We start from the raw sequence: 20,096 nt of genomic DNA, 5'->3' as shown, positions 1-20,096 counted from the left end.
CGCACGCACACACGCCGCAAGAAAACGTCACTAAACAACAAAATTTCCTCGATAAATCGCTCAATAAATGAAATTGAAACGGAAAGGAGAACGACGTTGAAGAAAACCGAAGGAATAATAAAGAAAAAGGAAGGCGAAGACGCAGCAAGATACGGGACAAGTTATTCAAAGATAAAAAAACAGCGATGCGCCGGGTTACATCAGGGATAGATAGGAGGCCAAAGAAAGAGGGGTATAGAGGGGCGTGCCGATGGAAAGGGGAGAAAGGGAGAAAAGAGGCGTTGGGGCCGAACGCGTGTTAAACGGCGCATGTGCGCGTTTCGTTAAAACGACGAAGCCGAGAGTGGCGTGTCGAGACGATTTTAGACCGCAGCAGGGCCTCCTGCCGTCAGATTTCGTGGCGCAGGGTGTGCTGTGCCACAGGTCATCAGAGTGAAGAAGAGGTCGCCGGAGGGAGGAACGGAAGCTTTGGCGGTCGAAGCGCCGGAGCCCGCGACCGGAACAACGTGCAGGTTGCCTGTTTCCTCGAATCGAACGCGACGTGCTGCGTGCTCTCTTCCGCGAGTGATGTCAATGCGAGGAAGAATCGGTTTTCGTATCATCTGACGAGATGACCTTAACAGGTAAGGAGTCTGTGGCCTCTATCCTCGAAACGTGAATCGGTCAGAATCGAAACTGCGAGGGAAACGTTCGATGAGTCGCGCGCGAGAAACGCGCGAGAATCTTTCGAAGTTGTCGAACGTTACGAGAATCGATGTAGAGTATTTAGAGGAAACGAAATGTAAGAAGTTGCGTCTCGGTTTGTCGTTTGAAAGGTGAATCGGTAAAGATCGGAACCGCGGACGAAACATTGAATGAATCGCGCATGGAAGAAATGTGTGAGAAGACTCAGGATTGTCCGAGATCGCGAGAATCGATACCAGAGTATTGAGGAAAGAGTTTACGATTAAAATCGTCTCGGCCGAGTCGTATTTTATTTTTCGAAACGCAAATTTCTACAAGTTGAAATTGGTGAACTCGTAAAAATTGGTGAACGAAAAATTCGATGTGGCGAACGCGTGAAAAAGTTTGAAGTTGCTGAAGATCTCGAGAGAACCGATATAGAATGGTATTAGAAAGGAATACAAATTACGTCTCTTTACTATTTTTCGAAATGTGAATGGACAAAAATGGAGATTGTGATGGAAAGATTCGGTGAAATTCGCGCGAAGAACGTGTGAAAAGGTTTAAAGTTGTGGACGATCGTGAGGGTGGAGAAATGCGTCCGGATGGGAAGAATCAACAAAGCTTCGATAAACTTCTCGGTTCGTTAAGTTTCGGTAAAAACGTGAATCCTCTTCGATCGATGACGTTCAGTGACGAAATTTGTTTAGATCGCTGGTCGTTGAATCTTTCTGCTGGGTGCCAGGTGGAGGCTCGTTCTCGCGTGAGCAACGTAGACGCGTTTAACATCGTTTGTAGGTTGTTTCGCGATCGCTGTTACATAAAAATCTCGAGACTGGTGGTCCCGACAGAGGCTGGCGGCAGAGTCGGGATTTATGCGTGCCGCGTACTCCAGCGACCGGTAATAACACGCGTTTACGAGAACGAAATCCGCGTTAAAAATAAGAGTAAAAATCAATTTTAATCGTAGCGTGGAAGAGATCGGATCGTGAAATAGTTTGAGAAAATTTTTGTCGATGTCCTGTTGGGAACGAAACAGTCGCGGCCATGTTTATTTTTTAATGTATTTATTTACCTGTTACCTGTCGAGTTCGATGGAGACACACGCGAACGAAATTGCCTCTCGCGATAGAAATTACCGAAGAGACCTGCGAAGATGGATATCGAGAAATAAATTTATTATAGCAAAGATTTGATGTTGAGCATCGTTTTATTTTCTTAGGCGGTTTCCATCTTGGTTGCTTTCTCCACTCAGGTATCTATATTTACACCACCGGTTAAAAGTATTAGGACATTTATTGATATTTTGTACAGATTCAATGCTTTTCGCTGCTTTTGTGTCATCTACTTATTTTATTATAGAAATTTATTATTTTTCTTTAATCAGAGCGGTAAATTCCTTACAGCGATGTACGTCAATGTTCTGACAACATAGATTTTCTCATGTATTTCAACTTTCAAGACTACCGTGCCTTTAGTTTCGCAATCGATTAAATTATAATATTGTAACTTTATTCTCCGCCGCGATATATTTTCACGATTCGAAAGAATACAATAAATTTTGTATAACGATAAATGCAAAGTGTTATTTTATGGAAAATTACAGTGAATTAATTTACGCTCTTGGTACATTCTACGTGCATTATAATCCAAAATACTAAATAAATTATAACTCATTAGAGTTTTCCAGTAAATGTAAATGATCAACTGTTTCTATACGTATGTCCGGCGATGTAACTGCTGCACTTAAACACATAATCAGTCGCTAGGCATAGTGATTTTTTAATATACCAAACAATAAATCGTTAAAATTTTGTATCTCTTTGAAGCATACATTTGTAATAAATACGTCTTCGTATTCGTTTCAAATGTAGCCAATATGTTCATAATAGTTAGGTCTAATTACACTGCTCATGATATTTTTCAAGACATTTTATACAATAGTATATTATTATATAAAAATAATATATTAATAAAAGCTTTCTGTCGTGACCTACTGTATAAAGTACGCTACCGATTCAGTAGCCATTTTTGATACCACGCGAAAGCAAAAATACCAAGTACCGTTCGCGAATAAAAGATTTTCGCCTGCGGTTTAACGGAATAACGCTTTGACGATATCGTGTCACGTGCTTTTCGATTGGAACGCGTCTCGTTCCACAAGTAAACGTTGTCATCCGTTCAAGAAGTATTTTCATAATCGCGTTAGTAATGGCACATTATACAATTTCATTATACGATTCGTTACAGATCAAACGACGAAAGCCAAAGGACCGCCGCGATGGCTGGAGCCGGACCAAGTCCTTCCGGTTCAAGGACGCGTCGGCGAAGACATCGTCGTGGAACCGAAATTACGGTGGTCCGACGTTTTCGACGAACTACGATTCGAACTGTAAGTTTAATTTCGTGCTCCATAACGTTTGGTATATTTTCTTTCAGTGTCTTCGAACTTTGTAACATAGATATTCTAATTATAAGATTTCGCTAACCTTGTGACGAATTTCGATAGTTTGGTAATAACCAAACATCTTTGGTTCGTTAAGATCACACTGCAAACGTTTATGCAATTTTGTATTTCGATGAATATAAATAAAAAAAAAAAAAAAAAATGGAACTCAAGGTAGAGATTTGTTTCTATTGAATTTTGTCTATTAAACTTCGTAACGAGTACTTTACTTTCAATACTTGAATTCTTTACGACACAATCTCATTTTGCAGATGTTTCGTTTCTCGATGTTTCAAGGAAATTTTTAGCATAATATCAGAATGAAAAATCACGATACAGATCAATAACGATTCCTCTTCTGGTTTAAGAAATATTCTAACAATATTCTATTCAAAATTCTAGAAGGGGTGCATTTCTTAAAAATTCATAAAAATTTTTAGTCTAGATATGATCCTTAATTTTACTATACAAACTATGTCTATTTATATAATGTTATTTACTATCATTAAAAATTTGTTAATTATATTTTTGGTGCAATTCCATGCGTTTTATATTATTTATTTCAATATATTTACGATAGTAAAATTATGTAATAAGGATAATTATAGCGTGAAAATGAAATGAACGGAATAGCTGTTGCGATGGGAAATCAGAAACGCGGATTGAAGCAACTGATAACAACTCGAAAGTTCACGACCCCTGGGCGTTGTTTCGTCCCGTACTATAATGATCGAGCATCGTCGTTTACCCGTTATCGTTCATTCTCGACTATTGGCCCTAATTTCGGGTGGAAACCTTGAAACGTGCCAAGGATCAAACGCAGTTTATTTCGAGCTGTCGCGCACTTAATTTTCGCGGAGGACCAAATTACACCGACGTCTCGTGTAATTTCGTTGCGCGAATTTTCGCATATAATTCTCGCGTAAATTTTTCAATGCCAGGGACGTAATTGATCGGACGTAATTTTTCCCAATTTTTCCAAGCGATGTCAAACGAAAGAGAAAAATATTATTTTTCTCCGATACCTTCAACTAAAAAATAAAAAACGAGAACCAAGAAATACAAATTGATTATAGACAATTTTTCCTCCGATCCTTTCGAATGAAACTAAAAAGAAGAGCGAACAATTTCCCTAAGCGAAGCTTCAGTAAAAAAAAAAAGGGAAAAATATATACTCGATCATAGATAATTACTTCCAATTTTTCTATGTGTAACTGAAAGACAGGGAAAGAAAACTACACTAGAGTAATACGTAATTTAATGATTAACACTTGCAAAAGTACATTCGATAATCTTGAACCAATCTGCGAGTACGAAAATGAAAAATGTTCAAGATATAAGAATATAGAAACGTGTTATTTAAATGAGTGACTAGGTATAAAAATAAATTGTAACTGCGAATAAACACGGACCAAAACCTTCAAATACTCAACATCAATAATTTTCATAATGAATAACACGATGTAAAAGTTTCGTATGGTAGCATAATCGATGTTCTTTATCAGTGGCAGTTAGCTTTAGTGAGAATGTTTTTGGTTTCGCTGAATTTCAGGTAGTCTTTTTGGTAATGAGTAATATATCAAGCTGCCTAGGAAGGTGAAAGATTCGGTGCATAACCATCGAACGCTTATTTCGGGAACGCAAGACGTGACCTCATCTAGCCTCGCCGCTTAAATAAGACAAGGGTGACGGATCGATGGTAGTAATTGTTGTCTTTTTCAGGACGATTCGTCATCCGACTCACTTCACCCGTACTTGCCGAATCCTTCTCCTCGAATACATGCGTCGACACGTTTTGTCGAAGAAAAGTTACCATATAACGTGCCATTATCAGGCAATGTACCATATTGCTATACGTGTATTAGTATGGCGACAATGTACAGTATTATATTTTGTCTATTGTACGAAAGCTCCTTTTTTTATCGAAATTATTTTCCTCTAAGCCATCGCTACGGTTTCAGAAATAGATTTTCAGGCGAAACCTTGACCTCGATACAGGCTAATTTCTTAACACTATGTAAAGAATAGAAGGGACAAGTACGATACGTGGTACAGGACAAAATCGTTTCGATAATACGAATTGGAAATCAGACGTTTAAAATTACTATTAATACTTCTGTAAGACGATCAGAGAACCAGTTAACAAATAAGTGCAAACAATTCTCAACGCGTGCGCTCACTTAACACGTTCAGAAAACAGTGATTTTAACTTCTCGCTTTATGATTTATTTGTTAACGACCCAAGCGAACTATTTAAGCTTTCCTCTTCTACAACATCGCGTCGGATTACGTAACATCGAGATACTGCACATAACGCGTATCTTTAATTATCTTTAATCTAAAGAATCGAAATCAAGCTAACCCAATTGCGAATGCGAATCCCAACTTCTATCGACTCAAAACTGTAACTCACGTCGCAAGTATGAATGAATATCGTAAGTCAAACAGTTAAAAACAAAAGGATAGAATGTCTCTCGTAAAACAATTTCAATTGTCTCCTAAAATCATTTCGAGGAGAAATATCGCAAGGAAATTGCGCTTCTTTTACTAAGCAACCACCGAAACTCGAAATTCCTTTCGATAGCAAAGAAACGTAGCGGTAACGTTCAACGATCGTTTCTTCTTTCATCGACGAGTTTGCCAGTGACGGTCCCCTGACCATTCAGACGCTACGTCACTACGACGACGGAAGCGTTCCTCTAGCGAGTTACGAAAATTCCGACACGGCTTTGACGTTCTTCTCTTCGACCATCCCCCTTCTACCCCTCGATGCAGGCTAAATTCGACCGAGCTCGAAAATTTTCGCGAAAAGACGAAAGTGGCGCTGCTCCTTGGTTCCGACTCTAGGATGCTGTACGCATCTCGTTGCTTATAGCTTCCTTCGAACTATAGCGGAAGGTGGCGGATGTGGAGGTGGAAAATCGGGCGCGGACGATCTGGCGCTGGCATCTCGCTATCAGTCTTCCGAGGGAGCGTCGCGACGATCGACGAGCGGCTAAAAATCAGCTCGGACCTCTCTTTCCAACTCCCCCTCTTTTTCTCTCTCTCTCTTCCGATTCGTTTTAGCTTTACACGCATCGACCGCTAATTAGAACAGAGAGGTCTAGAGAAACAATCAGGATCGATAGCTGACAGATCGCTCGACGATCGCACGCTACCCCCCTCCACACAGTTCGAACAACCCTCCTCGAGTACCTTTTTTTTTTTTTTAACATAATAATTCCCAAATTTCGACCGTGTTATAACAACGGCTGTAACGTTGCATGGTGGTTCGCGCGAGCGAGTTTCAACTTCGAACGAAGATATATAATCGAAAGAAGAATAGAGTGAAGTATAATACAGCAGTGATAAGGAGCAAGTTTCGCGATCCAGCTGGAGCGTATTGTCGGAAGCTGTGGATAGAATGACGATCGGTGTCATCGAGATAGTCGAAGTGAAGTCATCGAACAGACGTGTCAGGGTCGTGAGACACGAAGCAACGCTTGTCGGTTTATTTTTGCGCCCCTGTCACCGTGCACACCAGCGATATCACGACAACGATAAATAACGCAACGGCGATGCCAACGTGTGACAGGTCGACGCGATCGGCAATGAAATAAAAATCGATCGGTGACTAAGTATCAATGCGAGTACAGAACCGCAGGACACGGAAGAATCGATGCATCGATTCGGATTTCATCCACCTTTTCGTCCCTTATTTAGCTCTCGTATACGAAGCACGCAACTGTCGCGTTTCGTCTGGGATGGTTGGTTTGACAAACTCGCGAGTGATTATTGGTGGTGACTGCTGTTGTTTCGCGAGTGGTGAATCTTGATTCAAGGAGGAAGAGCGTCGAACGAACGTGTGACATGGGGAGCGATTGCTGCAAGTGCGCCAATGGCAACAAACCTGCCATTACGGGGTCGTTTAGAAACCGTTCTGGATACCGGTAGGATTTTACGATCATCGGTAGCATACTAGAGGTACAATGTAGGATTTAGGGTTGTTAGCAGACTATAGATTTTTATGCAAATTCATTTCTTTACGAAGATAAAAATGATATCTAAATTGAGGTTTGTAACGTCTAGGCCAACGAATGCTATGTCTTTGATATTTTATATATTTTGTGTATCGTGTATTTTGTACATTCTTACTGGTTAAAATTTACAACGAGTATACGAGGATCCGTAGTTTAGTTACCGAAAGCGAAATTCTTTACGTCCATTTGGTTTCTCGTTTGTTTCGTTTGTTTGTATTAGCAGAATCTAGGACAACGTGATCGAAAAACGTGGAATTTTACTGGTTAGATAGTTGGATTCTATTCTGTAAATGGACTCGTATTAACATTGTTAACTCTAATTTTTTTTAGTGAAATTAATAACGGATGCCTCTAAAAAATTCTCGAAAAGTTTCCTCGCCATAGCCGCATGTCACAAATTTGCTTCCAATTTCTTGGCAATAAAAATCATTAACAATCTTTGCTACATAAAATCGAAAGTACACGGCGTAATTAGGTTGTAATTATCGTAAAATTGAAGATCCTAATCGGTTGCGATTATCTGCGACTGGAGATACTAATCGAGATACTTTACGACTTAAATTCTTCCATCGAGTTCAATCAATTATTCTCATCATTCAATTCATTCGATTACGAGCTGAATACTATAGAAATATCAAGATGACTATCGTCGAGTATGCAATGAAAATTAAAGGCAAATAGAGTTTCTGTTCTATAAAATCCTATTCTTCTAAACATCAACGTAAAACGGATAGAAAATCCGATGTTAAATCGTATTAGAGAAACCTTGAGTTTCGGCACGGTTATGCGAATAACGCAAGTCTTAGACGCTACAAACGAAGCTTATTTACACGATACACGAGCTTCTTTCACTCATAAACACCCTAAGTATATACATCGTACGTTTAACGAAATTTTATACCGTTTTTACAAAGTACCTCGTGGTATCTTCAATTTTGACCGCTCTAATAGGAAAATTCTGCGTTCCTATCGTCTGAAGGTATCTAAATAAAAATCGGTTGCACGCTTCCAACGTATTTTCGGCAAACAAATGATCTAGAGCGCCTCAAACTCTTGGCATTGCTCTACTGCCCTATTTTCGTCGTGTTTTTAATCAAGCGTGTATGCACAACGGCGAGAACTTTGTCGTTCGATCGTCGCGAGATCGCGGCAACTGCGAGTATCGATCGAATTTTTCGGAGGCCGTGTTACAGCGTTCGAATCACTGAAATATCTCGTAACGATCTAGAAATACCGTAACGCGAGAGATCAGTGGTGCAACCACGGCGTGTGACTGACGTAAGGGAATTAGGTACGCTTTGACCACGACGCGATACTCCGTCTTTTCCATTTTCTTTCCACTTGCTTTTTCTTCTTATCGATATGTTGTTTCGACTAATGTCGAATCTCTTGACAGGATTCGAATATATTTATTTGTCACAATGTGCACGCAACGATGAGGTTTTTATGGAATTATTAAACAATTATTTTTCCGTGTGAAATTATTAGGGGATTACTTTTCTTTGTGAATGAAGTAGAGTATAAGAATAATTTTTTTTTTTGTTGAATAGACTTATTTTGATGGAAGATTGATATGGACTGGAAATTGTTTCCGTAATTAAAAGTACATATGAACTTTAAACTTTATATTTAATGTTTCGAACGTCTATGTTTGTTATTTTACTTAAGTTTAATGTGAATCTTTATGTTACCTTAGAATTTACATTATAATTACTTGACACAATTGCAAATAATTTATTAGAATTCGGTGTTTCTTCTCTTCTCTTTGGCACCAATGTGTTACATATTAGATAATTGTCATTCCTAGATAAATAAATAACCTTTCTTCTCGAGAATTCATAGCTGTTTTCGTAAAAGCTCTGCAACAGAATTAGAAAATTTCTAATGTATCGTAGTATCTAGTTACGTTATTTAATATATCAATAGAATAAGAAACTCCTCGTTACAAGATTAAAATAAAACAAATGCGACAATTGGAACACACATATTTGGCGTCTATGAGAGAAATTTAAGCAAGTAGAAGAAACCTACAGAGTGTACATAGTATGCAAATATCGTAGTCACAAGAATATAAAGTTACATAAACAACGTTCTAGCTTCTAGTTTAAATAAATCGCTTAACTAAAACTCTCGGTTAACAAACCAATTAAACTACAGGTCTAAATTTACACGCAAACACCAAACAACCACGTTAAATTTTTCCCAATTTCACGAATTGTCCTCCGATCGCATAATATTGCAAAAAGTTCGTGCTATTTTCTGTGAAAATTCCGTCGGTTTTCCGTTCTATTTGTTTTCACGCTAAGTTCTTGCAGCTTTTGAAACATAAACGACGATAAGATCGATCGATATTGCGGAACGCGTAATCTGTTTCACGGTTAGGCAAAATAGATATTGCGTCATCGAGCTTGAGCGCGCGCGTTTGACCGCGTCGTCGTCGAGGAGGCGCCTATGCACGCGCCCCGAGCTTGCAAAGGGTTGCGCTTTTCAATATGCGTACATATTGCGCAAAGAAAAATTTTTTCGCTATGACTAGTGATCACGAATCGAGCTCGCTTGCAAATGACAGTCGATCGTTTTGTTCAGACGGTGAAGAAATAAAAGATAGACGAATACGAGGGTCCTATTGGACTTCGGCCATCGCCCTGACAAGACACACAAATTGGCATTTGGATATTGCAAAACCGACCTCGTTTCGTTAGAAAGTGTTCCTCTTCGCTTTCTCGCTGGCAGTCGATTCGTCTGTGTTTTCTTTTAAATCAGAAGTTCAGGGGACAAATGGCACGAGTGACGAAACTTTTAATTTAAGAAAACTCCGAGCAAAGTTCACTTTAGCAGAGAAATCTGTAAATCTCGAAGCTTCTAATTGTTGACGATGACATAACCAACGTTGAGAAATATGCAAAATCGATCCTTAAATATTAATTTGTTACATTGCAAACTTGTAATTCGTAGACCATAGTTTTGACGAAAACAGGCGACAAATTTGGGGGTTTGAAACATATCTGACGGAATATCTGAGAAATTGTCAGATTTAGAGAAATGATTCGAACGTAAAAATTTAGGCTGCGTAAATAATATTTTAAAGAATTCGTTCGTTCAAAAAATGTAATGAAAGTTACCAATTTTTGCTATAAAATGTTTATCCATTTTCATAAAAATTTACGCGCACAAACTTCCAACAATTATACGAAATACGAACAAACTGGAATTTACTCTTCCGACGTTACAACAAACGTTATTTATTATCATATCAAATTATTTTTGTACATGCTACATAAATGAAGTCACTAGTCATGCATGATAGTAAAAATGGTAAAAATTCTAACAGTTTGTGACCTTCTACGTGATTATAATATAGCGTCTAATGGCTCGTTAGTTTTTCTTCGAGCAACCAAAATTAGTATCCCACGTAATGGTCAAATAGAGATTGATGCAAGTCGTAAATGCCGAAATTGTGCAAGACGAGGAAGCTGGGAATGTTGGAATGTTCGCATAGGGTGTGAATTCGTTTCCGCCAGTCTGTTGTTTCAATGTACGCGATTCGTTCCAAAGATATTTATAGAACGCCCACGTATACCGAGAAGTCGTAACTCACTCGCGTTATCTGCGTACCTGTCTGTGATGATTCTGTGAATGATTGGATAATTGTAGAAAAGTAGAGACAAAGGTTATCAGATGGTCGAATTTAACCGTAAGACATGTCAAGATTTACGATTAGTAGAAAATAGAGAAGAAGAACAATGACACTGACTGAATAGTATCGTAACGAAGAAAGACCAACTGAATTAAAATATGAACTTTTGCTACTGTTTTATATCTGAGTTTGTCCCTGTGTATTACTACGTTTTCAAACGTTCGAACAATTTTCTAAAATGACAGAACCCCGTTAGAAGAATTGTGATAATTGGAGATTTTTGTAAAATTTCTGATTAAAGCGTATTGCAATAAAAATCGAATAAACGAGCTTATAACGTTGCACATGAAATGAAAATTGAACGAGTGAACGTATACAGGGTGGGCCACGCAGCTGGGTCGGGCTATAGTTTCAATTTCGCTGAAGATAGCGATAAATCGTAGAGAGTACAATGGAATGACATGACCTATGTTCGTAGATATTACCTGTTTATCAATGAAATCGAACCCAATTACATGGTTCACCCTGTATATCTATGGATAACATGCGTAAATGCATTTATTTTCTGATAGTTTATAAATATTTATTTTTAACCAAATATCAAAACTACCGATAAAATTATCGAATGGTTGCATAAAAAATAAAATCAATATACGTTACTATTATAAGATAGTATACTACCAAATTAATATACATTAATTAATGTAAATTTCCGTATATATCTTATTTATTATATTTATCTATTATATTAATTTATATTATACAGGGTGGTTGGTAACTGGTGGTACAAGCGGAAAGGTGATTCTTTTCCTTTTCTTTTTTAATTTTTCCATCGAGACAACGATCTACAGTGAGATCCGTTATAACGTACCGCACGCGTATCGAGCGAAAGTTCAAAGTCGATTTTCTCGAAAACAAAGCCTCGAACGAAAAATTTTTATTCTATATTTTCGACTTCTTTTTTCGCGTAGAATCACTTCCTTTCCACTTGTACCACCAGTTACCAACCACCCTGTATATTATGTTATTTTATGTACGTTAAATGGCAAAACTGGAATTTTACTGTAGGCTACGCGGAGATGTACCGATACCATCCGATCGATACAGAGTACAAATGAGAGGCAACGTCGTCCAGTTGACTCTGAAGCAATCACAAAAGGACGACACAGGACACTATGCTCTGGTGGCTACGAGAGTCGATCAAGGATTCGACAAAGGATCTTCCAAGAAAATTCACCTCAGCATCGATGAAGCTTCGGAAGAGGGTGATCCACCAGTCTTCTTACGAAGATTGACAGATCTTGCAGTTAAAGTTGGCACCAGGACCAGATTCCTCGTGGAAATCCGGAGTTCGACCACGCCGCAGGTAATCATTTACATCGCTATATTGTGCTGATCACTCAACTCTTAACTACTATGATGAAATAGTAAAGTATATAGAATTAAGTAAATTGACGAATATTATGACAGTTAATATTACGTAGTATCTACTTGAGATTGAAATAATGACAGTTCCTAGATCTTCTTGCCCAGTTGGATTAATACTGTCGGTGAAATTTTACATGTTATAAATATTATTAATTTCTTTGTAAATCAGTCAACAACCTTGGTAATAGAACAAATATAATTACACAAGTGAATTTTTCCACCTGTAAATTATCCAATTATCCTAATAAGGATGTAAATAAACATGGAAGTAAACCTGATAATGCGAAGTTAACCATCATCGTGGTTTCTTTATCTATCCACAATTAAAAATTAAAAATAAAGTGAAAAACAATCCTATAATTTTCTAACAGACGCACTGAACAATACCACACGATAATGTTCAATTTTTACAAATTATCGTGTTGTACCTATTCTTTTCTGACAATATTAGCCAAGACATTCGCGTTGTTGAAAATTGTCCAGTCCATGAGATCGACCGTATTTTAATCGTTCTAAACAATTTACTAAGAAAACACAGGTCAACAATGAGCACCGGTAATCTCGAGGTAAACAAGGAAACAATTTTACCACGCGTTTAATACCAAAAATCAGAAGATCGATCGACCAATTGAGATTCGAATAAAGAGGAAGCCTGGTACGTTCCAAAATTGGTAGACAAAATTGGTAGGCAGAGGAATCCGTGCCAACTTCGGTGATTAACCCGGAAGGGTCGAGTCGAAATCAACCGGTGACTTATTGCCACGGATTTCTGTTGGTTCTTCTATGGCCGACAGCGGACGAAGCGGGAAACGCGCGCTAAAAGGGAGCCAGCCGAGGTCCATGACCCGAGATTCAGAGACGAAAGGTAGAAAACGAAGATCGTTACGCGGTCCTGTGCGTCGTATTACGACTATTATTACGCGCGCGCGTATACTATGGCCTGAAACTATGCCCGCAGATCGGCTAAATCTGCGTGCGTTCTGACTGCTCCTCGAGAGCCCGTAAACTTTCGAATGCTCGTTTTTCGCGCGGCGATTCTCTCTGACCGGGTTGCGTAACGCTCGAGGGAAGAGAATCTGCCACGAAACGGTTGCGGCGGAATTTCTCGTTGAAATTGCGAGGGCAATTTTGAAATAATTGATGCGGTCTTTGAGATTAAAAACGAGACGAATAAGTTTCAAATGTGGAATTTTGGTGCTGGCTAGTGTCAGAAGTAGACTATCTTTGTTATAAATAATAATTATTAAAATGTTGATTAGGTTGAATACGACGAATTATGTATTTATTTAAATCGAATACGAATTATATGTTTGTGTGACTTGTAACTATTAAGAATCGGCTATTCATTTGCTGAACAGGTCCGAAAGAAAAATCGGACTTTACTTTCTCCTACTATTCGAGATTTCATATATCTTTCAGATGAATTTTCATAGAATTAGAGAGCAGAATCGTGATAAAATAAAAATGTAGGTTAATAAAAGAATAGAGAGATGAAATAAATTGATGCTGATATTAGCGGTACGAGCGGCCAGTTAGGGCTGTTATAAAATGCCGGAGACTATCAAAAATTTCTATTCCTCTAGAATCATTAATCTGCTACACACATATGTCAGAACCATTAATACCGCGTTTAAACTTCCGAATTTACAAAGACGTTCCTGTTAATTTTCTGGCTTTAATGACATTTCATAACTAGAGAATAGTACAAACTTTCAAACTTTTCAAAAGTATTCCGAATTTACAAAGACGTTGCTGTTAATTTTCTGGCTTCAATGATATTTCATAACTAGAGAATAGTACAAACTTTCAAACTTTTCAAAAGTATTCCGAATTTACAAAGACGTTCCTGTTAATTTTCTGGCTTCAATGACATTTCATAACTAGAGAATAGTACAAACTTTCAAACTTTTCAAAAGTATTCCGAATTTACAAAGACGTTGCTGTTAATTTTCTGGCTTCAATGATATTTCATAACTAGAGAATAGTACAAACTTTCAAACTTTTCAAAAGTATTCCGAATTTACAAAGATAATAGTACAAAGAGAATAGTACAAACTTTCAAACTTTTCAAAAGTATTCCGAATTTACAAAAACGTTCCTGTTAATTTTCTGGCTTCAATGACATTTCATAACTAGAGAATAGTACAAACTTCAGAATAAAAACAACCTTTCAGATCTAAGGATATAACTCTCTTAACATTACCTTTTAAGTTGAATTTGTATGTTTTCCTATGAAACCAAAGCAATATTTTAATATACTCAATATTTCTACAATTATTAAAACGACGAACAATATAGGTTCCGCTTAAAAATTAAATAAACAAACAGTATGCTAGCGTGTACAACAACGTACTGAATCATAAACTTGCTTTTCCATGAAAAATTAAAAAGAAGTCACTTATCGCCTTCTTCTTCTGTAACCTTCGTATTTTAAATTAAAGTATAAAATACAATCGATTATAATCTCCCCTATCTTGTCATATGTAAAATATACCCTACCTTAAATAAAATATTGATTACGGACGACTAAGTAGAATATTAATTACAGGAGATTACGTAGGAGACTAATTACAGAGGATCAACTATAGTATTGATTATAAAGAATCAAACAGAGTATCGATTGCGAAGTATCAAGTAGAACGAATCTTCCTGTCGTTCGTTTTCTCCGAAAACGCGTATCGTTTGATTTGTTGTTGGCGTCAGCAGAATTGTCGCTGCTTAAATCTCTCAACGAATCGTTGTTGTTGAATTCCAGATCACTTGGCACAGAAATGCCGAGCCGGTCCACGCGGGTTCAAGATTCTCTTTCGTCCACGAGGGAAATTTCTATTGCGTGGATGTGGCACCTGTCACGGTCGAGGACGAAGGACACTGGACCTGCATGGCGGAAAATCGAGGCGGACGATCATCCTGCACCTCCCGTCTTACCGTAATCGGTAAGAACACGAGTTCCTGTTTAAGTCTGAATTCGATAAAATTACGCGTGTGTCCTGCGACTCCGGAATTTCCGGAACTCCGATTCGTCGCGGCTGTCTTCTAGACAAAAATAGATACGAGCCGTACGTGGTCAGCGTTTTGGGATTCGGACGGGGAAATAGTGAATTTTGTTCGAAGGTGCTAGGAAATTCTTCGAATGGCCGTAACTTTGAATATTTATTGCTTTTTCTTCGACATTTTTAAATCAAATAAAAAGAAATACGTTTGAAGCTTCGGTCTTTTTGCCCTGTAGCTTTCTTTAATTCAAGTTAACGATGTATTGCTAATAGAGAGTTAATAATAATTTGTTAATTTAAGATAACGGTTCCTTTTTTAACAGAAAGTTTCTTCTGAATAGATTTTTTGCATAATAAATAATAATTACATAATTACTACAGGAAAAGAATATTCCGAGTAACCGTGTATAATGAACAAGAAAACGATCTTTCTTTATCTTACTCAGTTTATTAAATCAAACTTACGTTGATTATTAACGCGGTAAATATCATAATTTTTGCTGGAATCTTTTCTTCCGTACAAAAATTCCTCTTAAATGTATTCGTTTTATACTTTAAATACGATCTTTGATGAATGTACTCCTTTCTGTATCGTGTGTGCACACTTCGATCGCATACTATGAGTGAACCATGCACTTTCTTTTTATAATTAATTCTCTCTTTCGATTTGTTTTCATTTTTTAAAATACAGTTCCAAAAGCGTACAAAAGGCCAGAATTCGTCGAGGAGCTTCGAGCTCTTCTTACAGAGACAGGTACGGTGTCCTTGGAGTGTAAAGTAGTCGGTGTACCTACGCCGGTGCTAAGATGGTTCAAGGACGACAAAGAAATCAAGGCTGGTGATGTCTTCGCTTTAACTGCCAACCTCGATGACCCAACCTCCCTTGGCATTTATACTTGCGAGGCAGTAAACTGCATGGGAACTGCTTATTCTTCTTCAAAAGTAAGCGAGCATAAACAATATTATAACGTTATATTACAATTTTTTTCTATTATATTATGTACCCGTATATTTTTATTATTATATTATTGTTGAGAATCGTGGGTCTTTGAAGCCGAAATAATGTTACACGAACACTAAATTTACACTTGGAATTAATATTAGAACAGTTATACAGGGTGGTTGGTAACTGGTGGTACAAGCGGAAAGGGGGTGATTCTACGCGAGAAAAGAAATCGAAAATATGAAATAAAAATTTTTCCTTTGAGGCTTTGTTTTCGAGAAAATCGACTTTGAACTTTCGCTCGGTACGCGTAAATTAAAAAAAAATTTTATTCTATATTTTCGACTTCTTTTTTGGCGTAGAATCACCCCCTTTCCGTTTGTACCATCAGTTACCAACCACCCTGTATTTAAAAGCTTACGCTTTTCCTATTAATTGGCTCCGTTTTCAGGAAAGAATTTTCACGACATTCGGACATATACGGCGAAATATATTTTTTTAGGTACATGTGGTTGGGAAGGGCAGTAGGGAAGGTTCCTTGAAGCCAGCAGATTCCTTAACACCGTCCGGTCCTCTTCCTACTTTCACGAAGATTCTGCAGGACGAATGTTGCAGGATTGGGGACACTCTCCGGCTTTCTTGCCAAGGTATATCTTTCGCAATTCCTTTTTCTATTGTTTGTTTTTTTTTCTATCAATCTTACCCACTTATGACGATTATTTCATATTCAAATTATTGCATTTCATTTTTTCATTTTCTGCTAGCTTTTAAAGATCGTAAAATACACACATACTCGTACATCCATGTAAACCTTTTCTTTTCTTATTCGATATTAAATAAACGATGCGATTAATCGTTGAAGAGATTCAATTTATTACGATGTAACAGTTCAAGTACCACCATGGCCGAAAGCAATTACGTGGTACAACAAAGAAGGACGCATCGAGCCGAGCGAGAAATACCACGTGATGGAAGATGGCCTTGGTGGCTACTTTATAGAGGTAAGCCCTGTAGAAGCCATGGACGAGGGTGAGTGGAAGTGCGTCGCCACGAGCGCTGAAGATATGAAACAGTTTACTACTTGCTACGTTGCAATGTCCAGTAAGTGGAAAACTAACACTTTCTTCACTCGATGCATTTAAGTTAATTTGGTTAAAATTTGCTTATTTTCTTATTATAACTAAACATTTAATTAGAATTAAAATTACAAATAAAACTACTTGAATTTTCACTATTACACAATTTTGAGAATCAATTAATTCAATCGTATTATTGGCAACTAAGTGATTGCGGATTTTGTCAATACCACCTAATGAGAAAATCCGCAATCACTTAGTTGCCGACCCAATATAACAAAATAAGAAAATGAAGATTTCTGAAACTTTTTCAATCTTTAAATTGCTCAAAGGTAGATTCGTCGTTAATTGATATTTAAATGACATTGGAGATTTATTGTCAGATCGTGTGATTAATCTGTTATTCGTCAAGTTCCAAAGAACTACAGGAAACCCCGCTTCATGGAAAGCTTGAAAGCTGTCCTGACAGAAGAAGGTCTGGTGTCCTTTGAGTGCAAGGTCGTAGGATTCCCCACGCCATTGCTGAGGTGGTTCAAAGACGGCCAGGAACTAAAACCAGGAGATGTTTATCAATTAACCGGGACCAACTCCTTAGGTATCGATCGTACAATCTAAACATCCGAATACGTCTTTCAAATATTTGATTTTTTATCGACATATAATCGTTCCTTTAATGCTCGTAATATTCGACTTCGTACCAGGATCCTATTGTTGCATCGCAAGAAATTGTATGGGAGAAGCAAAAAGTACAGCCGAATTAACGATCGAAGATATACAAAATCAATTAAACGAAGAAGAACGTCTGCAACTTTTAAGCACAAATCAGCCGCCCATTTTCATCAAAGGTCTTAGAAGTTGCGAAGCGAGAATTAACGAAGATTTCCGATTTACGGTGCAAGGTAATTGCATGCGAAACTTAATTTATTATCTTAATCTTCGACTTGGAACATACCATTACGAATGAACCACGATTACATCGTTATTACGCTACAATTTTCTTGAAAGCATCGAGGTAATTGCCAAAGATCATTTTGCCGTTAATTCTGTATGACTTTCCAAATTTCATACACGTTTCGATACTTGCATTATCAGAGCTGTGAAAAGCAAGATTGTCATAGATAACAAATTTCACGTTACGAGTAAAAGCATTACTAAATCTACATCAAAGTATCAGGTTGTCCGGAAAGTGTGTTTCTTTCAATGCGCCTTCACGCAAACGTGAAGCAAATCTGTGAAATGTCGCGGTGTTTTCCTCAACCGAAGAAATGTTATTCGACAAGATAATATAAAACAAAAAACGTTGTGCTTCTATCATTTCCTTATAAAACGAAAGACACCTTTCGGACAACCCAATACGTGATATTTATATCAGAAACTAAACTTCTTGAAACTATCAGAAAAATATCTTCCTACGCTAATATCATATTGTCGTAAATTCTGTATGACTTTCAACCTTTTAAACGTTTTCGGTACGCGATCATAGATAAAAGACGGGACTGTCATCGATAGAGAATTTCGAGTTACAAATAACATTGGTCTGTGTAAATTTCGCAGTCAGTATTTCGCCCGAGCCAAGCCTAGCTTGGTACAGGGACGACCAGCCAGTGGAGGAGAACGAGAAGTACCAGGTTGCCAAGGAAAATCTTGGCACTTGCCATCTCGACGTACAAAAGCTCGAGTTTCTCGATCAAGTGAGTAGTAACTGTTTAGAAAAATAAGAAGAAGAAAATTTGCAACGTTAACAGATTAAATGGATAAATAATAATCGTTTACGATGTGACGATTTAGGCCGAGTGGAAGTGTGTAGCTTCCAACGACTACGGTCAAAGCGTCACTTCCTGTTTTCTCAAATTAATCATTCCCAAGCACTACAAGAAACCCAAGTTTCTTGAGAGTTTGCGCGCCATATTATCGGAAGAAGGCGCGGTAAATTTAGAGTGCAAAGTGATCGGTGTGCCTCAACCGATTCTCAAATGGTACAAGGATGGCGTCGAGTTAAAGCCAGGAGATATTCACAGGATCATTTCTGGACAAGATGGCACCTGTTGTTTGGGCACTTACACCTGCGAAGCGACAAATTGCATGGGAACTGTCAGCAGTTCAGCGTCCCTTCTTGGCTTCGAAGGTATCCTAATTATTGTAATTAAGGATCATTTATTAGATCGGATGAAATGTTTACGCGTAACCGTTTCGTAAATTGAGACGCGTAAACAGCATAATTTGTAAGTTGGTTTGTCGAGGTACTACAGATGCTTTAAAGAAATTTACCTTAAAGAAATTTACCTTAAAGAAATTTACTTTGAAGAAATTTACCTTAAAGAAATTTACTTTAAAGAAATTTACTGTATACGACAAAGTTCTACTATTAATAGAAAAAGCGAATATCATATCGCTGGAAATATTTCAATTTCATAATAGTTTATAAAATTGTAGGATCTAAACGAAGAATAAAATGTTCGCGTTGATGCACAGTTAGGCAACGTTATAAATAATTTTAGAGTATTTTTAGCGACAGTAAATTTTTTATAACTATGAAGCATCCACTAAGTATGTTGTAAATCCAGCAAATATATGTTTCATAGATAAACTCCCGGTTCAAAAAGAAGCGAAAGAACCACTGTCACCAAACGGTCACGAACTCGCCAGGAACTTGTCACTTTCAACGATTCACGAAGAAAGAACGTCCCAGTTATACGATACACCACAAACCGATCATTCCGTCACGTTAGACGATCGAGGAGAAGTATCCTTCAGTTTCGATGGTAAAGAGGTTTCCGTTAGCTTATACGAAACACCTGATCTCACCGAGGAAGAAGCTCTTCAGATCGTTGAGATGTACGCTGATCAATTATCCGAACACGTAACAGGTAAACTTTTATACTATGTGAAGT

General features: G+C 37.7%; 1 protein-coding gene across 5 annotated transcripts in view; it reads left to right on the top strand.

The window, feature by feature from the left end:
* Positions 1-371: 371 nt before the first annotated feature.
* The window catches only part of LOC117159413 (uncharacterized), a 76,374-nt gene continuing 56,649 nt past the window's right edge, over positions 372-20,096 (top strand). For 2 of the 5 annotated variants that reach the window (XR_013058653.1, XM_076619341.1), the window contains exons 1-12: positions 372-623; positions 2,914-3,055; positions 11,834-12,131; positions 14,949-15,129; positions 15,878-16,128; positions 16,632-16,776; positions 17,018-17,230; positions 17,618-17,800; positions 17,907-18,104; positions 18,760-18,896; positions 18,994-19,330; positions 19,788-20,072. Coding sequence is in view for 4 of the 5 variants with exons in the window: in XM_076619341.1 (XP_076475456.1) it covers positions 611-623; positions 2,914-3,055; positions 11,834-12,131; positions 14,949-15,129; positions 15,878-16,128; positions 16,632-16,776; positions 17,018-17,230; positions 17,618-17,800; positions 17,907-18,104; positions 18,760-18,896; positions 18,994-19,330; positions 19,788-20,072 (2,383 nt within the window). In the remaining variant the exon portion in view is untranslated. Of the gene's footprint in view, positions 624-2,913; positions 3,056-6,099; positions 7,039-11,833; positions 12,132-14,948; positions 15,130-15,877; positions 16,129-16,631; positions 16,777-17,017; positions 17,231-17,617; positions 17,801-17,906; positions 18,105-18,759; positions 18,897-18,993; positions 19,331-19,787; positions 20,073-20,096 lie in introns of those variants that run through there. The other 3 variants (XM_076619228.1, XM_076619304.1, XM_076619262.1) reach the window with 3 other exon arrangements.

This window comes from Bombus vancouverensis, chromosome 1, assembly GCF_051014615.1.
Source record: "Bombus vancouverensis nearcticus chromosome 1, iyBomVanc1_principal, whole genome shotgun sequence".
In the NCBI taxonomy this organism is placed as follows: domain Eukaryota; kingdom Metazoa; phylum Arthropoda; class Insecta; order Hymenoptera; family Apidae; genus Bombus; species Bombus vancouverensis.
The sequence above is the reverse complement of the archived record's forward strand: the minus strand, read 5'-3'. Positions and strand labels throughout refer to the sequence as shown.